Below are 19,323 nucleotides of genomic sequence, written 5' to 3'. Positions count from 1 at the left end.
AGCCGCCTGCCCACTTCCAGCTGTCCCCCACGATTCCAGCACCAGTTCCGCACCGGGATTGAAACCGACCGTGGCTGTGACGGCCCGTAAGTCGTTGCTAGTGAAGGCCGTCGGCAGGAGCTCCAGAGCAAGACGTCTGCTCACGCCGCCATCTTGGCCACGCCCCCTATGGTAGTATTTTAAGGCCTCTTTGTAGTTCTTTTTATTTTCTGCCTTAAAGTCCTTCCTCGAAGCTCTTTCCTGACGTTTGCAGCCCTTCCTGCATTGACGTAGTGTGTCATTGTACCAGGGAGCTGAAAGTCTAATTGCTTTTATGGGGCGCGAGGTGGGGGGAGCCAGGGGCAGAGTGCCCTGTACAATCCACTCAACTAGAACCTCTGCATCCTGCTCTATGTCACCAGTGAGCATAGGAGAGTGTAGATCTAATACGTGATTCAGAGCATGCAGGGTGATTTTATACAGAGGTCTAGAAGTGGATGATGGCAGCTTAACCTGAGTGCCTGTTTAGTTTTGGCAAACTGAAACTGACCAAATAGTATGGGTACAGGCGACTCTGTCTTAATTGGGCAGTTCGCAAAGACCTGGTCAAGAGTGTGCCCTTTCTCATGCGTGGGGGCAAATACACAGGGGACCATGCTAAGCGTACCCATGGATTCTATCAAATAAATAGTCCCAAAGGTGTCCTGTTGGTCCATGTGTATGTTAAAATCCCATAGGATGAGGAAGTGTTTAAATCTGGAGGCCACCGGATCAATTACATCACCAATGGACTTCAGAAACGCTCCTGCCTACCCCGGGGGTCTGTACAAAAGGACTCCCGCAAGGCACTGATGGGGGGACAGGGTAGTCTGGAAACATAAGCATTCCGCCCCTTCTAAATCCTCCAAGGGAATGCAAGTGATGGCATTGTCAGTTTTACTAATAATAGCAATTCCGCCTCCCTTGCAACCAACCTGATCTTTCCTCACAATGGAGTAGCTGGGGGGATGGCTGAAGCTATAGAGGGATTCGACGAATCCGACAGCCATGTTTCAGTCAGAAACAATAAATCAGGTTTAGACTCCATTATTATATCATAAATATGTAAAGCATGTTTATTTAAAGAGCAGCAATTATCAATGAACATCAATTAATTCACCCCTCACTCATCAGATAGTTCTTAGTAATTTGAACTCAAAAAACAGCTTCACAGAGTATAGGTGTTCCTCATTCAACCCTGTCTTTAGAAAAGTCATTTGCGCACTCGTCCTTTTGCGCCTGGATGGAGACATGTTCCTGCTCCTCAGCATCCCAAATACCCTCCTACCTCAGTGGAATAACATCCCACATTTAATGCTATGACTCATCGATGTAATAAGAAAATATGACCAGGTTGCTCCACTTTCCAGAACTTCATGAGCTCCTGCTGTTTGGCCACATCACCTTAAATGACTGCTGCTTCACTACCAAGACACTGAACTTCAAGTCCAGGCAAACCTACAATAATGATCTTAAGACATAAAAGTACAAGACTTAAAGAGAAGCCTGTCTTTGCTATGTATCCAGGTCCTGGATTTGTAATTTGATGCAAGATCCAGCAACTACTTCAATCCACCACTTGCAGAGGAACTGTAGACTCATCTCCTTCAAATATTATTCCGGCCAGAAGTAAACAGGATCTAATATAACCTGCCTTAAAATGTTAACTTAGGATATACCTCCTCTCCTATTGTATAATTTCCCCAACTCTGTGAAGCACTCCAATGCCTCACAGCAGTGTTTTTGCTATGTGAATAAAGATGCTTACATTAACACATATATACATATATCTGTGAATTAGATGAAAAAATAATGTACTTTCTGATTCATCTGTTTCCTCTTTTTCTCTTCTCAAAGCAGTTCGTGATTAAGGACTTTTGGATTTCAGTGGCGCCTTCCACGTTTTTCCAAAATCGGTTTTATCCACAATATGGGGCTCATTAGGATTGTGGTTTTCCCGCATCCTCCGGGCCGGCGGAACCCACCGCCGGCCCGGAGGATGAGGGAAAACCGCCGGGGAGGCACAAAAGACCCACCGCCAAATTAGGATGGCGATGGGTCTCAGAATCGGTCCGCAGCTTTTCCGCCGCGGTCTCCTTCCGACCGCGGCGGAAAAGCTCTAACATGGCTGGCGGTGTCTATCAGACACCGCCAGCCATATTAGGATGGCGGAAAACTGATGCCTTTCTGCAGCGGCTTCTCCGCCGTAGAAAGGCATACGGAGATTTCTTTGGGGGCCCGTTGCGGGCCCCCAGGGTGACGGGGGGTGCACATGGGGGGTACCTATGGTACCCCCCTTCATTTGCGTGCACGGAGCGGCAGGCACCGCGCGGTGCCTGCCGCTTTGTGCATGCAAATGCGAAGCATGCATATTTAACCTTGCGGCGGGTGCTGCTTCAAGCAGCATCCGCCGCAATGTTAAATATTGAGGCGGTCACATCCTAATTGCACTGGAGGGACCGCCGCTGCCCCTGCGCACGGTCCCTCCTCCTCTAGGGTGGCGGACGGACGCAAGTCCGTCCGCCATCCTAATGAGACCCTAAGTGTGGGAGGGTATACTCAGACGTGAGTCCCTTGCTCATTGCACCATCAGGATTCGAGCAAGCCGGGCCGAAGAAGGCTGTGATGCCAGAAACCGGTCCCCGGAAGTTTGTTTCCTTCCCAGTATAAGAATTGGCTTGGTAGTTTGGTTTGCCCTGTTCCCATCATGCACTGGGACAGGAACAGACTAATTTGCATATAGCCAGGTTCTGAGCTGGGATGGTGCAGTGAGCTAAAAAACGGTGATGGATTAAAACCATGATCTCTTGACTTGGTAAGAGTATTCTGCATCATTCAGAAACTCTGTCCATCACCACCCCCCTTTTCCAAAATCGATTTTATCCACACTATGTGTGGGAGGGTATACTCAGACGAGAGTCCCTTGCTCATTGCACCATCAGGATTCAAGCAAGCCGGGCCGAAGAAGGCTGTGATGCCAGAAACCGGTCCCCGGAAGCTTGTTTCCTTCCCAGTATAAGAATTGGCTTGGTAGTTTGGTTTGCCCTGTTCCCATCATGCACTGGGACAGGAACAGACTAATTTGCATATAGCCAGGTTCTGAGCTGGGATGGTGCAGTGAGCTAAAAAACGGTGATGGATTAAAACCATGATCTCTTGACTTGGTAAGAGTATTCTGCATCATTCAGAAACTCTGTCCATCACCACCCCCCTTTTCCAAAATCGGTTTTATCCACACTATGCGTGGGAGGGTATATTCAGACGTGAGTCCCTTGCTCATTGCACCATCAGGATTAAAGCAAGCCGGGCCGAAGAAGGCTGTGATGCCAGAAACCGGTCCCCGGAAGCTTGTTTCCTTCCCAGTATAAGAATTGGCTTGGTAGTTTGGTTTGCCCTGTTCGCATCATGCACTGGGACAGGAACAGACTAATTTGCATATAGCCAGGTTCTGAGCTGGGATGGTGCAGTGAGCTAAAAAACGGTGATGGATTAAAACCATGATCTCTTGACTTGGTAAGAGTATTCTGCATCATTCAGAAACTCTGTCCATCACCACCCCCCTTTTCCAAAATCGGTTTTATCCACACTATGGGGCCGATTATGATGGAGGATTTTCCGCCTCCTCCGGGCCGGCGGAAGCCACCTCCGGCCCGGAGGAGGCGGAAAATCCTCTGCGGAGTCACCAAAGACCCACCGCCACATTACGATGGCTGGTGGGTCTTGGTTTCTGTCCGCTGCTTTTCCGCCGCGGTCGGATTACAACTGCGGCGGAAAAGCTCTCATTTGGCTGGCAGTGTCTATCAGACACCGCCAGCCAAATTAGGAATCATTTGTAAACATGCTTTTCCGCGGCGGTTTTTCCGCCGTGGGAAAGCATGTGTACTTTTGAATTTGGGGGCCCGTTGTGGGCCCCCAGGGTGTTGGCGGGTGGGGGGTGCACATGGGGGTACCTATGGTACCCCCCAGTATTTACATGCAGTAAGCGGCAGGCACCGCGCGGTGCCTGCCGCTTTGTGCATGTAAATGTTTAACATGCACTTTTAACATTGCGGCGGGTGCTGCTTGAAGCAGCATCCGCCGCAATGTTAAATATCCAGGATGTGACCGCCAGGGTGGCGGTCACATCCTAATCGCACTTGAGGGAACGCCGCAGCCCACGCGGACGTTCCCTCATCCTCTGGGGTCGCGGACGGACGCAAGTCCGTCCGCGATCCTAATCAGCCCCTATGTGTGGGAGGGTATACTCAGACGTGAGTCCCTTGCTCATTGCACCATCAGGATTCAAGCAAGCCGGGCCGAAGAAGGCTGTGATGCCAGAAACCGGTCCCCGGAAGCTTGTTTCCTTCCCAGTATAAGAATTGGCTTGGTAGTTTGGTTTGCCCTTTTCCCATCATGCACTGGGACAGGAACAGACTAATTTGCATATAGCCAGGTTCTGAGCTGGGATGGTGCAGTGAGCTAAAAAACGGTGATGGATTAAAACCATGATCTCTTGACTTGGTAAGAGTATTCTGCATCATTCAGAAACTCTGTCCATCACCACCCCCCTTTTCCAAAATCGGTTTTATCCACACTATGTGTGGGAGGGTACACTCAGACGTGAGTCCCTTGCTCATTGCACCATCAGGATTCAAGCAAGCCGGGCCGAAGAAGGCTGTGATGCCAGAAACCGGTCCCCGGAAGCTTGTTTCCTTCCCAGTATAAGAATTGGCTTGGTAGTTTGGTTTGCCCTTTTCCCATCATGCACTGGGACAGGAACAGACTAATTTGCATATAGCCAGGTTCTGAGCTGGGATGGTGCAGTGAGCTAAAAAACGGTGATGGATTAAAACCATGATCTCTTGACTTGGTAAGAGTATTCTGCATCATTCAGAAACTCTGTCCATCACCACCCCCCTTTTCCAAAATCGGTTTTATCCACACTATGTGTGGGAGGGTACACTCAGACGTGAGTCCCTTGCTCATTGCACCATCAGGATTCAAGCAACCCGGGCCGAAGAAGGCTGTGATGCCAGAAACCGGTCCCCGGAAGCTTGTTTCCTTCCCAGTATAAGAATTGGCTTGGTAGTTTGGTTTGCCCTGTTCGCATCATGCACTGGGACAGGAACAGACTAATTTGCATATAGCCAGGTTCTGAGCTGGGATGGTGCAGTGAGCTAAAAAACGGTGATGGATTAAAACCATGATCTCTTGACTTGGTAAGAGTATTCTGCATCATTCAGAAACTCTGTCCATCACCACCCCCCTTTTCCAAAATCGGTTTTATCCACACTATGGGGCCGATTATGATGGAGGATTTTCCGCCTCCTCCGGGCCGGCGGAAGCCACCTCCGGCCCGGAGGAGGCGGAAAATCCTCTGCGGAGTCACCAAAGACCCACCGCCACATTACGATGGCTGGTGGGTCTTGGTTTCTGTCCGCTGCTTTTCCGCCGCGGTCGGATTACAACTGCGGCGGAAAAGCTCTCATTTGGCTGGCAGTGTCTATCAGACACCGCCAGCCAAATTAGGAATCATTTGTAAACATGCTTTTCCGCGGCGGTTTTTCCGCCGTGGGAAAGCATGTGTACTTTTGAATTTGGGGGCCCGTTGTGGGCCCCCAGGGTGTTGGCGGGTGGGGGGTGCACATGGGGGTACCTATGGTACCCCCCAGTATTTACATGCAGTAAGCGGCAGGCACCGCGCGGTGCCTGCCGCTTTGTGCATGTAAATGTTTAACATGCACTTTTAACATTGCGGCGGGTGCTGCTTGAAGCAGCATCCGCCGCAATGTTAAATATCCAGGATGTGACCGCCAGGGTGGCGGTCACATCCTAATCGCACTTGAGGGAACGCCGCAGCCCACGCGGACGTTCCCTCATCCTCTGGGGTCGCGGACGGACGCAAGTCCGTCCGCGATCCTAATCAGCCCCTATGTGTGGGAGGGTATACTCAGACGTGAGTCCCTTGCTCATTGCACCATCAGGATTCAAGCAAGCCGGGCCGAAGAAGGCTGTGATGCCAGAAACCGGTCCCCGGAAGCTTGTTTCCTTCCCAGTATAAGAATTGGCTTGGTAGTTTGGTTTGCCCTTTTCCCATCATGCACTGGGACAGGAACAGACTAATTTGCATATAGCCAGGTTCTGAGCTGGGATGGTGCAGTGAGCTAAAAAACGGTGATGGATTAAAACCATGATCTCTTGACTTGGTAAGAGTATTCTGCATCATTCAGAAACTCTGTCCATCACCACCCCCCTTTTCCAAAATCGGTTTTATCCACACTATGTGTGGGAGGGTACACTCAGACGTGAGTCCCTTGCTCATTGCACCATCAGGATTCAAGCAAGCCGGGCCGAAGAAGGCTGTGATGCCAGAAACCGGTCCCCGGAAGCTTGTTTCCTTCCCAGTATAAGAATTGGCTTGGTAGTTTGGTTTGCCCTTTTCCCATCATGCACTGGGACAGGAACAGACTAATTTGCATATAGCCAGGTTCTGAGCTGGGATGGTGCAGTGAGCTAAAAAACGGTGATGGATTAAAACCATGATCTCTTGACTTGGTAAGAGTATTCTGCATCATTCAGAAACTCTGTCCATCACCACCCCCCTTTTCCAAAATCGGTTTTATCCACACTATGTGTGGGAGGGTACACTCAGACGTGAGTCCCTTGCTCATTGCACCATCAGGATTCAAGCAACCCGGGCCGAAGAAGGCTGTGATGCCAGAAACCGGTCCCCGGAAGCTTGTTTCCTTCCCAGTATAAGAATTGGCTTGGTAGTTTGGTTTGCCCTGTTCCCATCATGCACTGGGACAGGAACAGACTAATTTGCATATAACCAGGTTCTGAGCTGGGATGGTGCAGTGAGCTAAAAAACGGTGATGGATTAAAACCATGATCTCTTGACTTGGTAAGAGTATTCTGCATCATTCAGAAACTCTGTCCATCACCACCCCCCTTTTCCAAAATCGCCTTCCACGTTTGAGCATATCAAGTAGATCACTCCCATTGTTTATGACCTAAAATGGTTGTGTCTTTGTTTTCAGATCTGTTTCAAGCAATACCCAATGATTTGTAAGGCGCGTCAGCCTAAATATTGGCACACAAACTAAAGCTGTCTTGCCACTGATTATTATTTTTAATTTTTGTCAACTTATTTGTATTGAAGTATAGTATGTTGTGTAATTTGCTTCTCACTTTTAATTATTAAATGTATGTTTATGTTAGTATGACAGTTGATGTCTACTTTTTAATATGATTGTTATTAAATGAACCAAACCTATTTTTTAAATAACTCACTTTTGTGCTGGTTTCCTTTGAATGTACCTTTTCCTGTTGACCTATAGTTGTTTATTGTAACCTATAGTTTGGTAATTATTTTGAGTTGATATTCACACACAGTGACACAGAATCACCAGGATACAGCAAATTATTAATCTTGAAAATCACAAATTCCATGCTAATTCTTTACCTGAGCTAATGCCTCTGCTGCGCCACAGCTTTGAAATTCCTTATTTTCGCCTACTATTTTCCTGCCAGATGTTTTGCAGGGCTCTTATCATGCCTTTGTTTAAGATAGTCTATCTTACCTTGCACAAATAAGCTTCTCTGGCAGTCATTTTGATGATCTCACTCTGCGTTCAAACATCTGCATCCATTAGTATACATAGTTACATTTATTAGTCCACTGACTTTTGTCCATCCATCAGCACTCATAAATTAATTTCTCTGTGTCTGAGTGTTAGTCTATGTTTGTCTGTAGATTATTTCCTGCATTGCTGTGTGTTTCTGTTTGTCCAACCCACCTATCTGGTCAGAAGTGTCAGACAATTCAACATTTTCACGTGGGAGGACTCATTTCTCTTTATATGGGTGTGATATACTACATTCTTTTTTTCACATAAGGTTTAAAGGCTTCTATGGCTTCCCTGCACCAATTGGATACTTATTATTAGGGTCCTTTGTAGAAAACTAAGAAAGACACATAATGTAAGTAAACAAGAAGATAAATATTAAGACATGATGGGATAGAAAAGGTCAGACAAAATACATCCTGAACATTCACACTTTCTTCAGAAAGAGGGCATTCATATATTTCACACCAATTGTCTTATAATCTTACCACGGCTACAGCACTGCTGTTAAGAATAGTTTCTGCGTCCATCACTGTGTAATAGGCCACATTTGTCAGGAAGTAAATAACAGTAAGAAGAGGCATTGCAATGATTATTGTTAAGGGAAGGTTCCTGTTACAAAGATAAAAGTAGCAAAGTGAATTTACATTTCCATGGTTTTCAGAACATTGCACAAAACATAGTTTTTGCATTTGTCTATGGCACACAATATGCTACTATGCTACAAATTAATCACAGAAAATTACAGAAAATGTCAACCAGTTTTCTGATGCCAGAGTGGTGGAAACATTTGAAGTTGCTATAACCAAAAAAGCTTAGCTCTTCTCTTCCTCCCCAGCTGGAACCTTTTGACACCTTAGACAGACGTCACACTCTGCCATGTTCACATTTGCTACCCTATTAAAGTGTCATAATGCGAAATAATTCATGAAGCATGTATATTTTTTATATTGTATTGTGTATTATTTGTAATGCACACAACACATGCTATGGGACGGTTTCTAGGTTTAACAAATTATAAAAAATGTATAACCATACACTTATAAATATATGATATCACAATAGTAACACAGGGGGATTCAGGATAGCATCCAGTCATCAACATAAAATGCAGCAGGGCTTGAAGGAGCTAGGTAGGACGTTCTGTATGTTGTATAAAATAAATGTTCTTGAAGTGACATGTTGAGGGGGTACGCAAGGCGAAGGTGTCCAAGAAGGAGCAGCTGACTACATTATGTGACTTGTGCGTACCACTTAAGCAAGGATTCTTTGAATTTACACTTAAAGCTGGAGAATTTGTTTTCTTGTCTTTATTCTTTAAGGCAATCCTTCAAGAGTTTTGCTCCAGCCTCATTTAATGATCTGCCACCAAATTTGGACATGCAACATTTTGTAATGAAACATTTTGCATCCACACAAGAGGGCAGGATGTGGGAGGCTGGTGGAAATAGAAAAGTTTGGTTGTATGACAGAACAACGGAAGGAAAGACTCTGCATGCCTTTACCACATATTTTTTACCCCACCTTTTTTTAGGTTGCATATGCTTTTACAACATATGCCCTTACCATGCATTGTTTATATATATGTATATTACCTACTGGCGATAGCCAGTAGGTATATATAGTTAGGATTTTTTTCCTATGGGATTTTTGAAAATTCTATGTCGAATAACTTTGGCATTTGAGGACAGAATTGGCTGAAATTTTCAGGAAAATGGAACATTTTGTTTCTGAGCAGCCCCTGAAAATTTGGGGGGGTTTCGTCAAGGGGGGGCGAGAAAAAAGGGGGGTCCCAAAACGTGTTTTTCCCATGCAATTTTCCATAGGGCGGTTGGCCTCACTTTTAGCCCGAACGGCTGAATGGATTTACACCAAACTTGGCAAAATTGTAGGGACTGGTAGCCCGATGTGCCTTTGCTATGTCTCAAGATATAGGCTCCAGTGGTTTTTACGAAAATTAACTTTGAAAAATATATATTGGGCTACATTGGGCTATATATATGTTGGAGCCCAAATGTAGCCCAATGTAGCCCAATGTAGCCCAAAGATGGCCACCAGAGACAAAAAAAAACAAATGTAGCCCAAATATCAGCCAGATGTAGCCCAACTATAGCCCAATGACAGAATGTCCCAGAGTGTTCTAAAGAACAACTAGAGTGCTAACAGTCCTACTTATTACAAAGGTATGGCACACCTGAAGCCATATTGATTGGAATAAAGTGGTAACTCTTAAAACATTTAATTTAAGAAGGAACAAAATGAGGGGGTTCATTTTGCCATAGAAAGTATGATTAGCGAATATATGATGAAATCCCGCATACCATCAGTCCGCAAAAAAAATCCTGCATGTACTATTAGGCCGCAAATTAAAATAACGAAAACTTTTAGAACGAATATGCCTTTAGCATACACTAAACAACTAAACTACCCTAAACCCTAAAACACTACCCCCAGCATGACCCTACACTACACAAACAGTACAACACTACCCTAAACCCTAAAACACTACCCCCAGCATGACCCTACACTACACAAACACTACAACACTACCCTAAACCCTAAAACACTACCCCTAGCATGACCCTACACTACGCAAACACTACAACACTACCCAAAACCCTAAAACACTACACCCCAGCATGACCCTACACTACGCAAACACTACAACACTACCCTAAACCCTAAAACACTACCCCCAGCATGACCCTACACTACACAAACACTACAACACAACCATAAACCCTAAAACACTACCCCCAGCATGACCCTACACTACACAAACACTACAACACTACCCTAAACCCTAAAACACTACCCCCAGCATGACCCTACACTACACAAACACTACAACACAACCCTAAACCCTAAAACACTACACCCCAGCATGACCCTACACTACGCAAACACTACAACATTACCCTAAACCCTAAAACACTATCCCCAGCATGACCCTACACTACGCAAACACTACAACACTACCCAAAACCCTAAAACACTACACCCCAGCATGACCCTACACTACGCAAACACTACAACACTACCCTAAACCCTAAAACACTACCCCCAGTATGACCCTACACTACGCAAACACTACAACACTACCCTAAACCCTAAAACACTACCCCCAGCATGACCCTACACTACGCAAACACTACAACACTACCCTAAACCCTAAAACACTACCCCCAGCATGACCCTACACTACGCAAACACTACAACACTACCCAAAACCCTAAAACACTACACCCCAGCATGACCCTACACTACGCAAACACTACAACACTATCCTAAACCCTAAAACACTACCCCCAGCATGACCCTACACTACGCAAACATTACAACACTACCCTAAACCCTAAAACACTACCCCCAGCATGACCCTACACTACGCAAACACTACAACACTACCCAAAACCCTAAAACACTACACCCCAGCATGACCCTACACTACGCAAACAGTACAACACTACCCTAAACCCTAAAACACTACCCCCAGTATGACCCTACACTACACAAACACTACAACACTACCCTAAACCCTAAAACACTACCCCCAGCATGACCCTACACTACGCAAACACTACAACACTACCCTAAACCCTAAAACACTACCCCCAGCATGACCCTACACTACGCAAACACTACAACACTACCCAAAACCCTAAAACACTGCACCCCAGCATGACCCTACACTACGCAAACACTACAACACTACCCTAAACCCTAAAACACTACCCCCAGCATGACCCTACACTACGCAAACATTACAACACTACCCTAAACCCTAAAACACTACCCCCAGCATGACCCTACACTACGCAAACACTACAACACTACCCAAAACCCTAAAACACTACACCCCAGCATGACCCTACACTACGCAAACAGTACAACACTACCCTAAACCCTAAAACACTACCCCCAGCATGACCCTACACTACGCAAACACTACAACACTACCCTAAACCCTAAAACACTACCCCCAGCATGACCCTACACTACGCAAACACTACAACACTACCCTAAACCCTAAAACACTACCCCCAGCATGACCCTACACTACGCAAACACTACAACACTACCCAAAACCCTAAAACACTACACCCCAGCATGACCCTACACTACGCAAACACTACAACACTACCCTAAACCCTAAAACACTACCCCCAGCATGACCCTACACTACGCAAACACTACAACACTACCCTAAACCCTAAAACACTACCCCCAGCATGACCCTACACTACGCAAACACTACAACACTACCCTAAACCCTAAAACACAACCCCCAGCATGACCCTACACTACGCAAACACTACAACACTACCCTAAACCCTAAAACACTACCCCCAGCATGACCCTACACTACGCAAACACTACAACACTACCCTAAACCCTAAAACACTACACCCCAGCATGACCCTACACTACGCAAACACTACAACACTACCCTAAACCCTAAAACACTACCCCCAGCATGACCCTACACTACGCAAACACTACAACACTACCCTAAACCCTAAAACACTACACCCAGCATGACCCTACACTACGCAAACACTACAACACTACCCTAAACCCTAAAACACTACCCCCCAGCATGACCCTACACTACGCAAACACTACAACACTACCCTAAACCCTAAAACACTAGCCCCAGCATGACCCTACACTACGCAAACACTACAACACTACCCTACACCCTAAAACACTACCCCCAGCATGACCCTACACTACGCAAACACTACAACACTACCCTAAACCCTAAAACACTAGCCCCAGCATGACCCTACACTACGCAAACACTACAACACAACCCTAAACCCTAAAACACTACCCCCAGCATGACCCTACACTAAACAACCACCACAACTCTACACTACACTAACACAACACTACACTACACAACACTACACTACACAATCACTAACCCACGAAAAAATTAACACAAACCCACTTACCTCTCTCGTCATCGTGGTTTTCACAACGCAAATGCATTTACCATACATGCCTTTAAAACGTAATTCTTTGTAAAGGCATGCGCGATAAATGCACATGCGTTTTGAAAAAATGCGGGATAATGGTATGCGAGGTCAATGACCTTGCGGGATAATGGTATGCGGACTGAAAGTCTGCGGGATAAAAAATGCGGGAAAATGGCTGCAAACCATGATTAGCGGCAGACTTCCCTGGTGAGCACTAGCTTTACTACAGTGATCTAATGAGCAACTAGAGTGCTAACATTCAGAATTTATGGCAAATGTGTGACACATCTGAATGCCTTCTTGATAGAACCAAAGTAAACAAGCATTGAAAATGCAATAGATCTCGCCCTCGTTTAAGTTAAAGCCATTCTGTTTGTAATGAGGTGGCTTTTTAGCTTTGCTTTTATTAGTGTTTTTAAAACTTTCATGTAAATAACATGCATATGTATGCATATATGTATATGTATGCATGCATTTATATTTATATAGATATGCAGATTATATATGTTTATATATGTATATTACCTACTGGCGATAGCCAGTGGGTATATATAGTTAGGATTTTTTCTCTATGGGATTTCTGAAACTTCTATGTCTAATAACTTTGGCGTTTGTGGACGGAATTGGCTGAAATTTTCAGGAAAATGGCACATTTAGTTTCTGAGCAGCCCCTAAAAATTTGGGGGGGTTTCGTCAAGGGGGGGCCGAGAAAAAAGGGGGGTCCCAAAACGCGTTTTTCCCATTCATTTTTCCATAGGGCGGTTGGACTCACTTTTAGCTCGAACGGCTGAATAGATTTACATGAAACTTGGCAAAATTGTAGATATGGTTTGCCCGACGTGCCTTTGCTATGTCTCAATATATGTGCTCCAGTGGATTTTGAGAAATTAACGTTTAAAAAAAAAAATATATCTGTGACAGCGCTCCGGTTAGCGCCCCGGTTCGCGTACCTGACGCGTAACGGAACTTTGCGAAGTGAAGCTGATTGGCTCTCCGGTGTCTGTCAACATTCTAAACAGTCCGGAGCGGCCGCCATCTTGTCTCTCGGTAGGATCGAGAGACAAGATGTGGTGAAAAACGAAGGGGGAAATGAAGGAAAGGGGGCAAGGTAGACCCCTCCTGACCCCCTAGGATTGATGAGGGGGATATTAAAGTGCCCCGCGGGGCAAAAAATAAAAAAACATTTTTTTTTGCGATTTTACGCCGTAGAGGCGCGTCCCGGTACGCGAACCGGGCAGCTCACCGGGCAGCTAACCGAGCAGCTAACCGGCAGCGTAGCTGTCAACATTGTAAACAGTCCGGAGCGGCCGCTATCTTGTCTCTCGGTAGGTTAGAGAGACAAGATGTGGTGAAAAAAGAAGGGGGAAATGAAGGAAAGGGGGCAAGGTAAACCCCTCCTGACCCCCTAGGATTGATGAGGGGGATATTAAAGTCCCCCGCGATTTTTCGCGGTAGAGGCGCTTCCCGGTACGCGAACCGGGCAGCTAACCGGCAGCGTAACGGGAGTCCGCCATCTTGTGTTTTTGGAGCGTCCGGTTCGCGTACCGGGTAGCGTCCCGGTAAGCGTAACAAGGGGAAAACCAAGAGAAACAGTAAAAAAAAAATGAAGGGAATAGATTTCCAGCAAACTTGGCAAAATTGTAGGGACTGTTTGTTTGATGTGCCTTTGCAAGGCCTCAAGATATGTGCACGTGTGGATTTTGTCTAATTAAGGTTAAAAAATATATATATATCTGTAAGCGTGCTCCGGCACGCTTACGTTACGGGTTTTGTTTGCGCTGCAGAGCCGATACGTCACGGTTATGCGACGCGTCATGAGGCGTCTCACGTGGCTACGTGATACGTCACGTAATAAAGAATATATTTTACAGCTATAGATATTAGCTTTTAAAAAACCAATGAAATTCACTGAAAAAACCATAGGTTATAGACCATATATAGTTAGGAATTTGCATTTACAAAACCTTGAAAATTCACTGAAAAAACCATAGGTTAGAGACCATATATAGTTAGCTGGACATTTTATTGACATAAAACCAATGAAATTCCATATATAGTTAGTTGCACTAACTATATATCGCGCACCCGCAATCCACTGCTGATGATGTCACATATTACATCATTCATGACATGGTCAGTGACATCACTGATGACATCTCAAATGACATCACTGATGACATCACTGATGACATCTCAAATGACATCACTGATGACATCATGACACACCAATACCAGTTACTACATACGCACTCACTGATTCCTACGTCTACACACACATTCACTCATTCACCCATACAATCACTCATACATACAGTCACTCATTATTACAACACTATCATATGCACTCATACACCTATGCAGACACTCACACACTGCCACTCATCCATGGAGTTACTCACACACCTAGTCAGTCCTGTAAAGAATCAATCACACTTCCATTTCCTCATCTATACAGTTAAACACAGAACACCATACTTCAGTGACATCACTGATGACATCACTGATGACATCTCAAATGACATCACTGATGACATCTCAAATGACATCACTGATGACATCATGACACACCAATACCAGTTACTACATACGCACTCACTGATTCCTACGTCCACACACACATTCACTCATTCACCCATACAATCACTCATACATACAGTCACTCATTATTACAACACTATCATATGCACTCATACACCTAGTCAGTCCTGTGAAGAATCAATCACACTTCGATTTCCTCATCTATACAGTTAAACACAGAACACCATACTTTTTCACACATATACTAACACATACTTACTCTCTTATACAATCACTGATACAAGTACACATTGATATGCACAGAGTCACACTCCTCCCAGCCAGCCACACACACACTCAGTCTTCCATACATCCACTCATTCTTCAATATGTAAAACATATTTAAACTTTACAAAAACACACAGACACTAGATGATGTCATCAGTGATGTCATTTGAGATGTCATCAGTGATGTCATCAGTGATGTCATTTGAGATGTCATCAGTGATGTCATCAGTGATGTCACTGACCATGTCATGAATGATGTAATATGTGACATCATCAGCAGTGGATTGCGGGTGCGCGATATATAGTTAGTGCAACTAACTATATATGGAATTTCATTGGTTTTATGTCAATAAAATGTCCAGCTAACTATATATGGTCTCTAACCTATGGTTTTTTCAGTGAATTTTCAAGGTTTTGTAAATGCAAATTCCTAACTATATATGGTCTATAACCTATGGTTTTTTCAGTGAATATATTTATATATAAACAATGTATTTGTGGGGGAGAGACTCTGCACACCCCTGAACTTACCTTAAATGAGTGGGAAAGGCATATATTGTAAAAGCATGTGCGTCCCAAAAACATACGTGGTAAAAAATGCGCGGTAAAGGTACAACACAGTAAAAACCTCATTGTAAAGGCTGTTCCCCAAAAGTTCTGATTTATTTTGAGGCTTTCCAATGAACAATATCACAATATTTGCGCAGAGATATATGATAAGCTGGGTCATTTGAAATCTCATGGCCAATACATGATCATCTTTTCATAGATCATAAATGATACGGACTGCTCTGTGTTGTGTCAGCTAAATTTTCTAAATAGATTTCTTTGGGGGATTTAGATATAACACCATATACTACTGCCATTTGGCTATCACAGTCACCAGTATTAGTTGTTGGCGGTGTTGGACAGTTTAGAAGGAATAGATTTGTGATAAAGCCAACAGAGGGGAAATTGGGGTATTTTAGCTTTGTCTGCAAATATGGGCTAAAAGGTAGCTGACAGTTAAAAAGAACACTAAGATTTAATGCCACTTCTACCGGGGCAGGTAATGACCTAGCTTGCAGGATCAGCACATACATAGTGAAATACTTCGATTTTTTTGTCTATAACTAAAATCTCTATGTAGGTAGAAGCCATTCATATTAATCCAATTGTTATTGCCAAAACACAATCAGGACTTTATGACAATCTCTTTCGAGTTGTTGCTTACATCAGCCAGGAACTCGAGGTTGACAATATCAATCTCAGCTTAAAGCCTCCTCTCCTTGATTAGGTGGGTTATGGGTAACCTTTATAGGTTAAAAAGTGGAGGTGACAGGGCACGTCTAGAGGAGAATTGTATTATTTTGATACTATCTCACTTTTTCCGAGATGTTAAGCAGGTTTTTCAGGGGATTTAAAAGTTTCTCAAAAGCCCACTGTCTCAAGGGATGTTGGTAGGTTCAGTAATATTAGTGCTACATTTGTCATTTGGTTCCTCTGATACAACACCTTTTCCCTAATGTCTGTGAAGGTTGTCTCTAGGTGTGGGAGAGCAGTTGTTTGAGTTCATGCAATTCTGAAGCACTCAACTACATCTGCTTCCAGAATCTTCGCCATGTATGATGACAGGGTAGGATTGCTGGACTGGAAGAATCCAAATTTGAATTTTTAAGTAGGTAGAGAACACCTGCCGCTCTTTAACAACAGTTACCGGCCGGTATTTGGCTTTTGAGATGTAGTTGGGTCTGAATTTACAGAATCGGTATATTTTCCGATTCGGTAAATTTACCACTTCGGTATTTTACCGAATCTGTAAATATATCGATTCTGTAAATCCATATGTAGGTGACACTCCTAAGAGTGCCACAGGCCCTTAAGAGTCGGTATTTTACCACCCAATCCTATTGGGTGGTAAAATACCAAATTCAGGTGTGCATGCACATCTGTGCATGCACACCTGTGCCATGTGACACACAGACATGCCCTTAGGGCATGTCTGTGTGCCACATGGCACACATGCCTGTACTTGGGGTGCTAGATGGTGTCAAAGTGACACCCCCTGCACCCTGGTATTTTACATTGATTCCTATGGGCTTCAAGGCCCATAGGAATCAATGTGAAATACCGAATCGGTATTTACAGTTCCGGTAAATACCGACTCTTACAGAATCGGTAATTTTTTACCTACATCTGCCTCCTTCCTATTTACCGACTCTTAAATACCGATTCGGTATGAGTCGGTATTTAGGAGTCGGTAAATAGGAATTACCTACATCTGGCCCTGAGTCCATATTCTGCAAAAAATTATTTGGACTCAGCTAAACTTTTGCAATTCAGTCTATCTATACCTGCCAAACTATCTGATTCATAAATCCAACTCACTCAAACATTCCTGCAAGGTTAGTGTTATGTTTGGAGCTTAGAGTGCACAGGACTTATTTACACGCCCATTGTGCCGCTGGAGCGTCACTTTTTTTGATGCACCGGCACAGCAGTGTTCCTACCCATATTTACAAGGCCACGTAAAGTCACTATGCATGACTTTTCATGGCCCTGTAAATATGGACCCCCTTCACGCATTACTCTGCGTGTAAGGGTGCTGCTGTGGGTGTCCCCAATCAACATCATGGAACCTGACACATTCCCAGATTGACAAAATGTTGCAAATCTGGGAATGCGTCAGAATCGAAGTGGCGCAACCAGGAAAAATGCATTAATTTCTCCTGTTTTGTGCTCTTTCTATGTGTGCTACATTCTGCATTCTGAATTCTGCAGCACACATAGAAGGAGCAAAACGCCATTAATGATTGTTTTTGTGCAGGAAGGCGTTCCTTCCTGCACAGCAACAATCATTCCTGCAGTGCAGGCACCCTTGCATCATGGCGCAGGGGTGTCTGCATTGGTGCACGGTTGCTGTTTGTGTGCCGGTGCAGGGGAGAAAGAGAAGAATGCTCAGTATCTTGTAGATTCAGCATATTCCTGCCCTTTTATTTTGAGGCACAGCAGCACAGCAGGAAGGCTTGCTGCATTGCTGTGCATAAAAATATAATATATGAGGACCCACATCTCAATGGCCTTAACTAATATTCACTGGCTTCCAGTGAAGAAACAGAGTAAGTTCAAAATGTTGTGCTTGGTGCACAAATCAATCTTTCCACCTAACCTATCTAGGCTTCATCATCGGGTTATTTAGTATCATTCAAATAGAACCCATAGATCTAGCAGAAAACTTCTCCTGGAGGTGCCCATTTCTACTGCAACATGACTGGCGGCCATGCTTTACTAGTGGCAGCAGAGACTTAGTGGAATTCTTTGCCACTAAACCTGCGTAAAAAAACTGATCATCTGAAATGTAGGACGGCTTAAAAAACGTGGTTGTTTACTTCATCACATTACTGATTGCCAGTTCGTTTTATATTAGGAGGAGATGAAATTCTTTCGGATCTAGCATCAAAATACTCCTTAGGGTGAATGCTGTGCTCTAGAAATACCTAACTTAACCTAGATGCTGTGCAGCGCTTTTAAGTGGAGTGTAAAGTGTCCAAGAGGAGCTGATTAAGCATGGTTGGTTGCAAGTGTGTGATAAGTTGCTATACTGTAGAGGGAACAATTTGCAGCTAGCAAAATAATCTCATGAGACGCTGGCATCAGGCATGACTAAGCTAACTAAGATGGCGGCGGCAACTCTTAAGAGCTCTGGACTGGTCCTGCTCTATTCATCATTTATTCAGTGTTGTGGGGCTAACTTTTTACCCCCTTATTTTGGCACTCCACAGCGGACACTTTTGTAACCACAGAGCTAGTTCCACACCTGCTCCTTTATGGGGGCATCCACGCCCTCATCGGAGTCACGTGGTATGGGCCACATCCTCTCCCTTCATCGGGGCCACATTGCGCAGATCAGGGTGGCAGCCTATGGTGAG

General features: G+C 44.6%; 1 protein-coding gene across 2 annotated transcripts in view; it reads right to left on the bottom strand.

The window, feature by feature from the left end:
• The window catches only part of LOC144828913 (Y+L amino acid transporter 2-like), a 505,595-nt gene that overhangs the window by 135,151 nt on the left and 351,121 nt on the right, over positions 1-19,323 (bottom strand). For both annotated transcript variants that reach the window (XM_078687526.1, XM_078687527.1), the window contains exon 5: positions 8,114-8,237. In XM_078687526.1, the coding sequence (XP_078543652.1) occupies positions 8,114-8,237 (124 nt within the window). The remainder of the gene's footprint in view (positions 1-8,113; positions 8,238-19,323) is intronic.

Source organism: Lissotriton helveticus, chromosome 4_1 (assembly GCF_964261635.1).
Source record: "Lissotriton helveticus chromosome 4_1, aLisHel1.1, whole genome shotgun sequence".
In the NCBI taxonomy this organism is placed as follows: Eukaryota; Metazoa; Chordata; class Amphibia; order Caudata; family Salamandridae; genus Lissotriton; species Lissotriton helveticus.
This window is presented reverse-complemented; position numbering and strand designations above follow the sequence as displayed.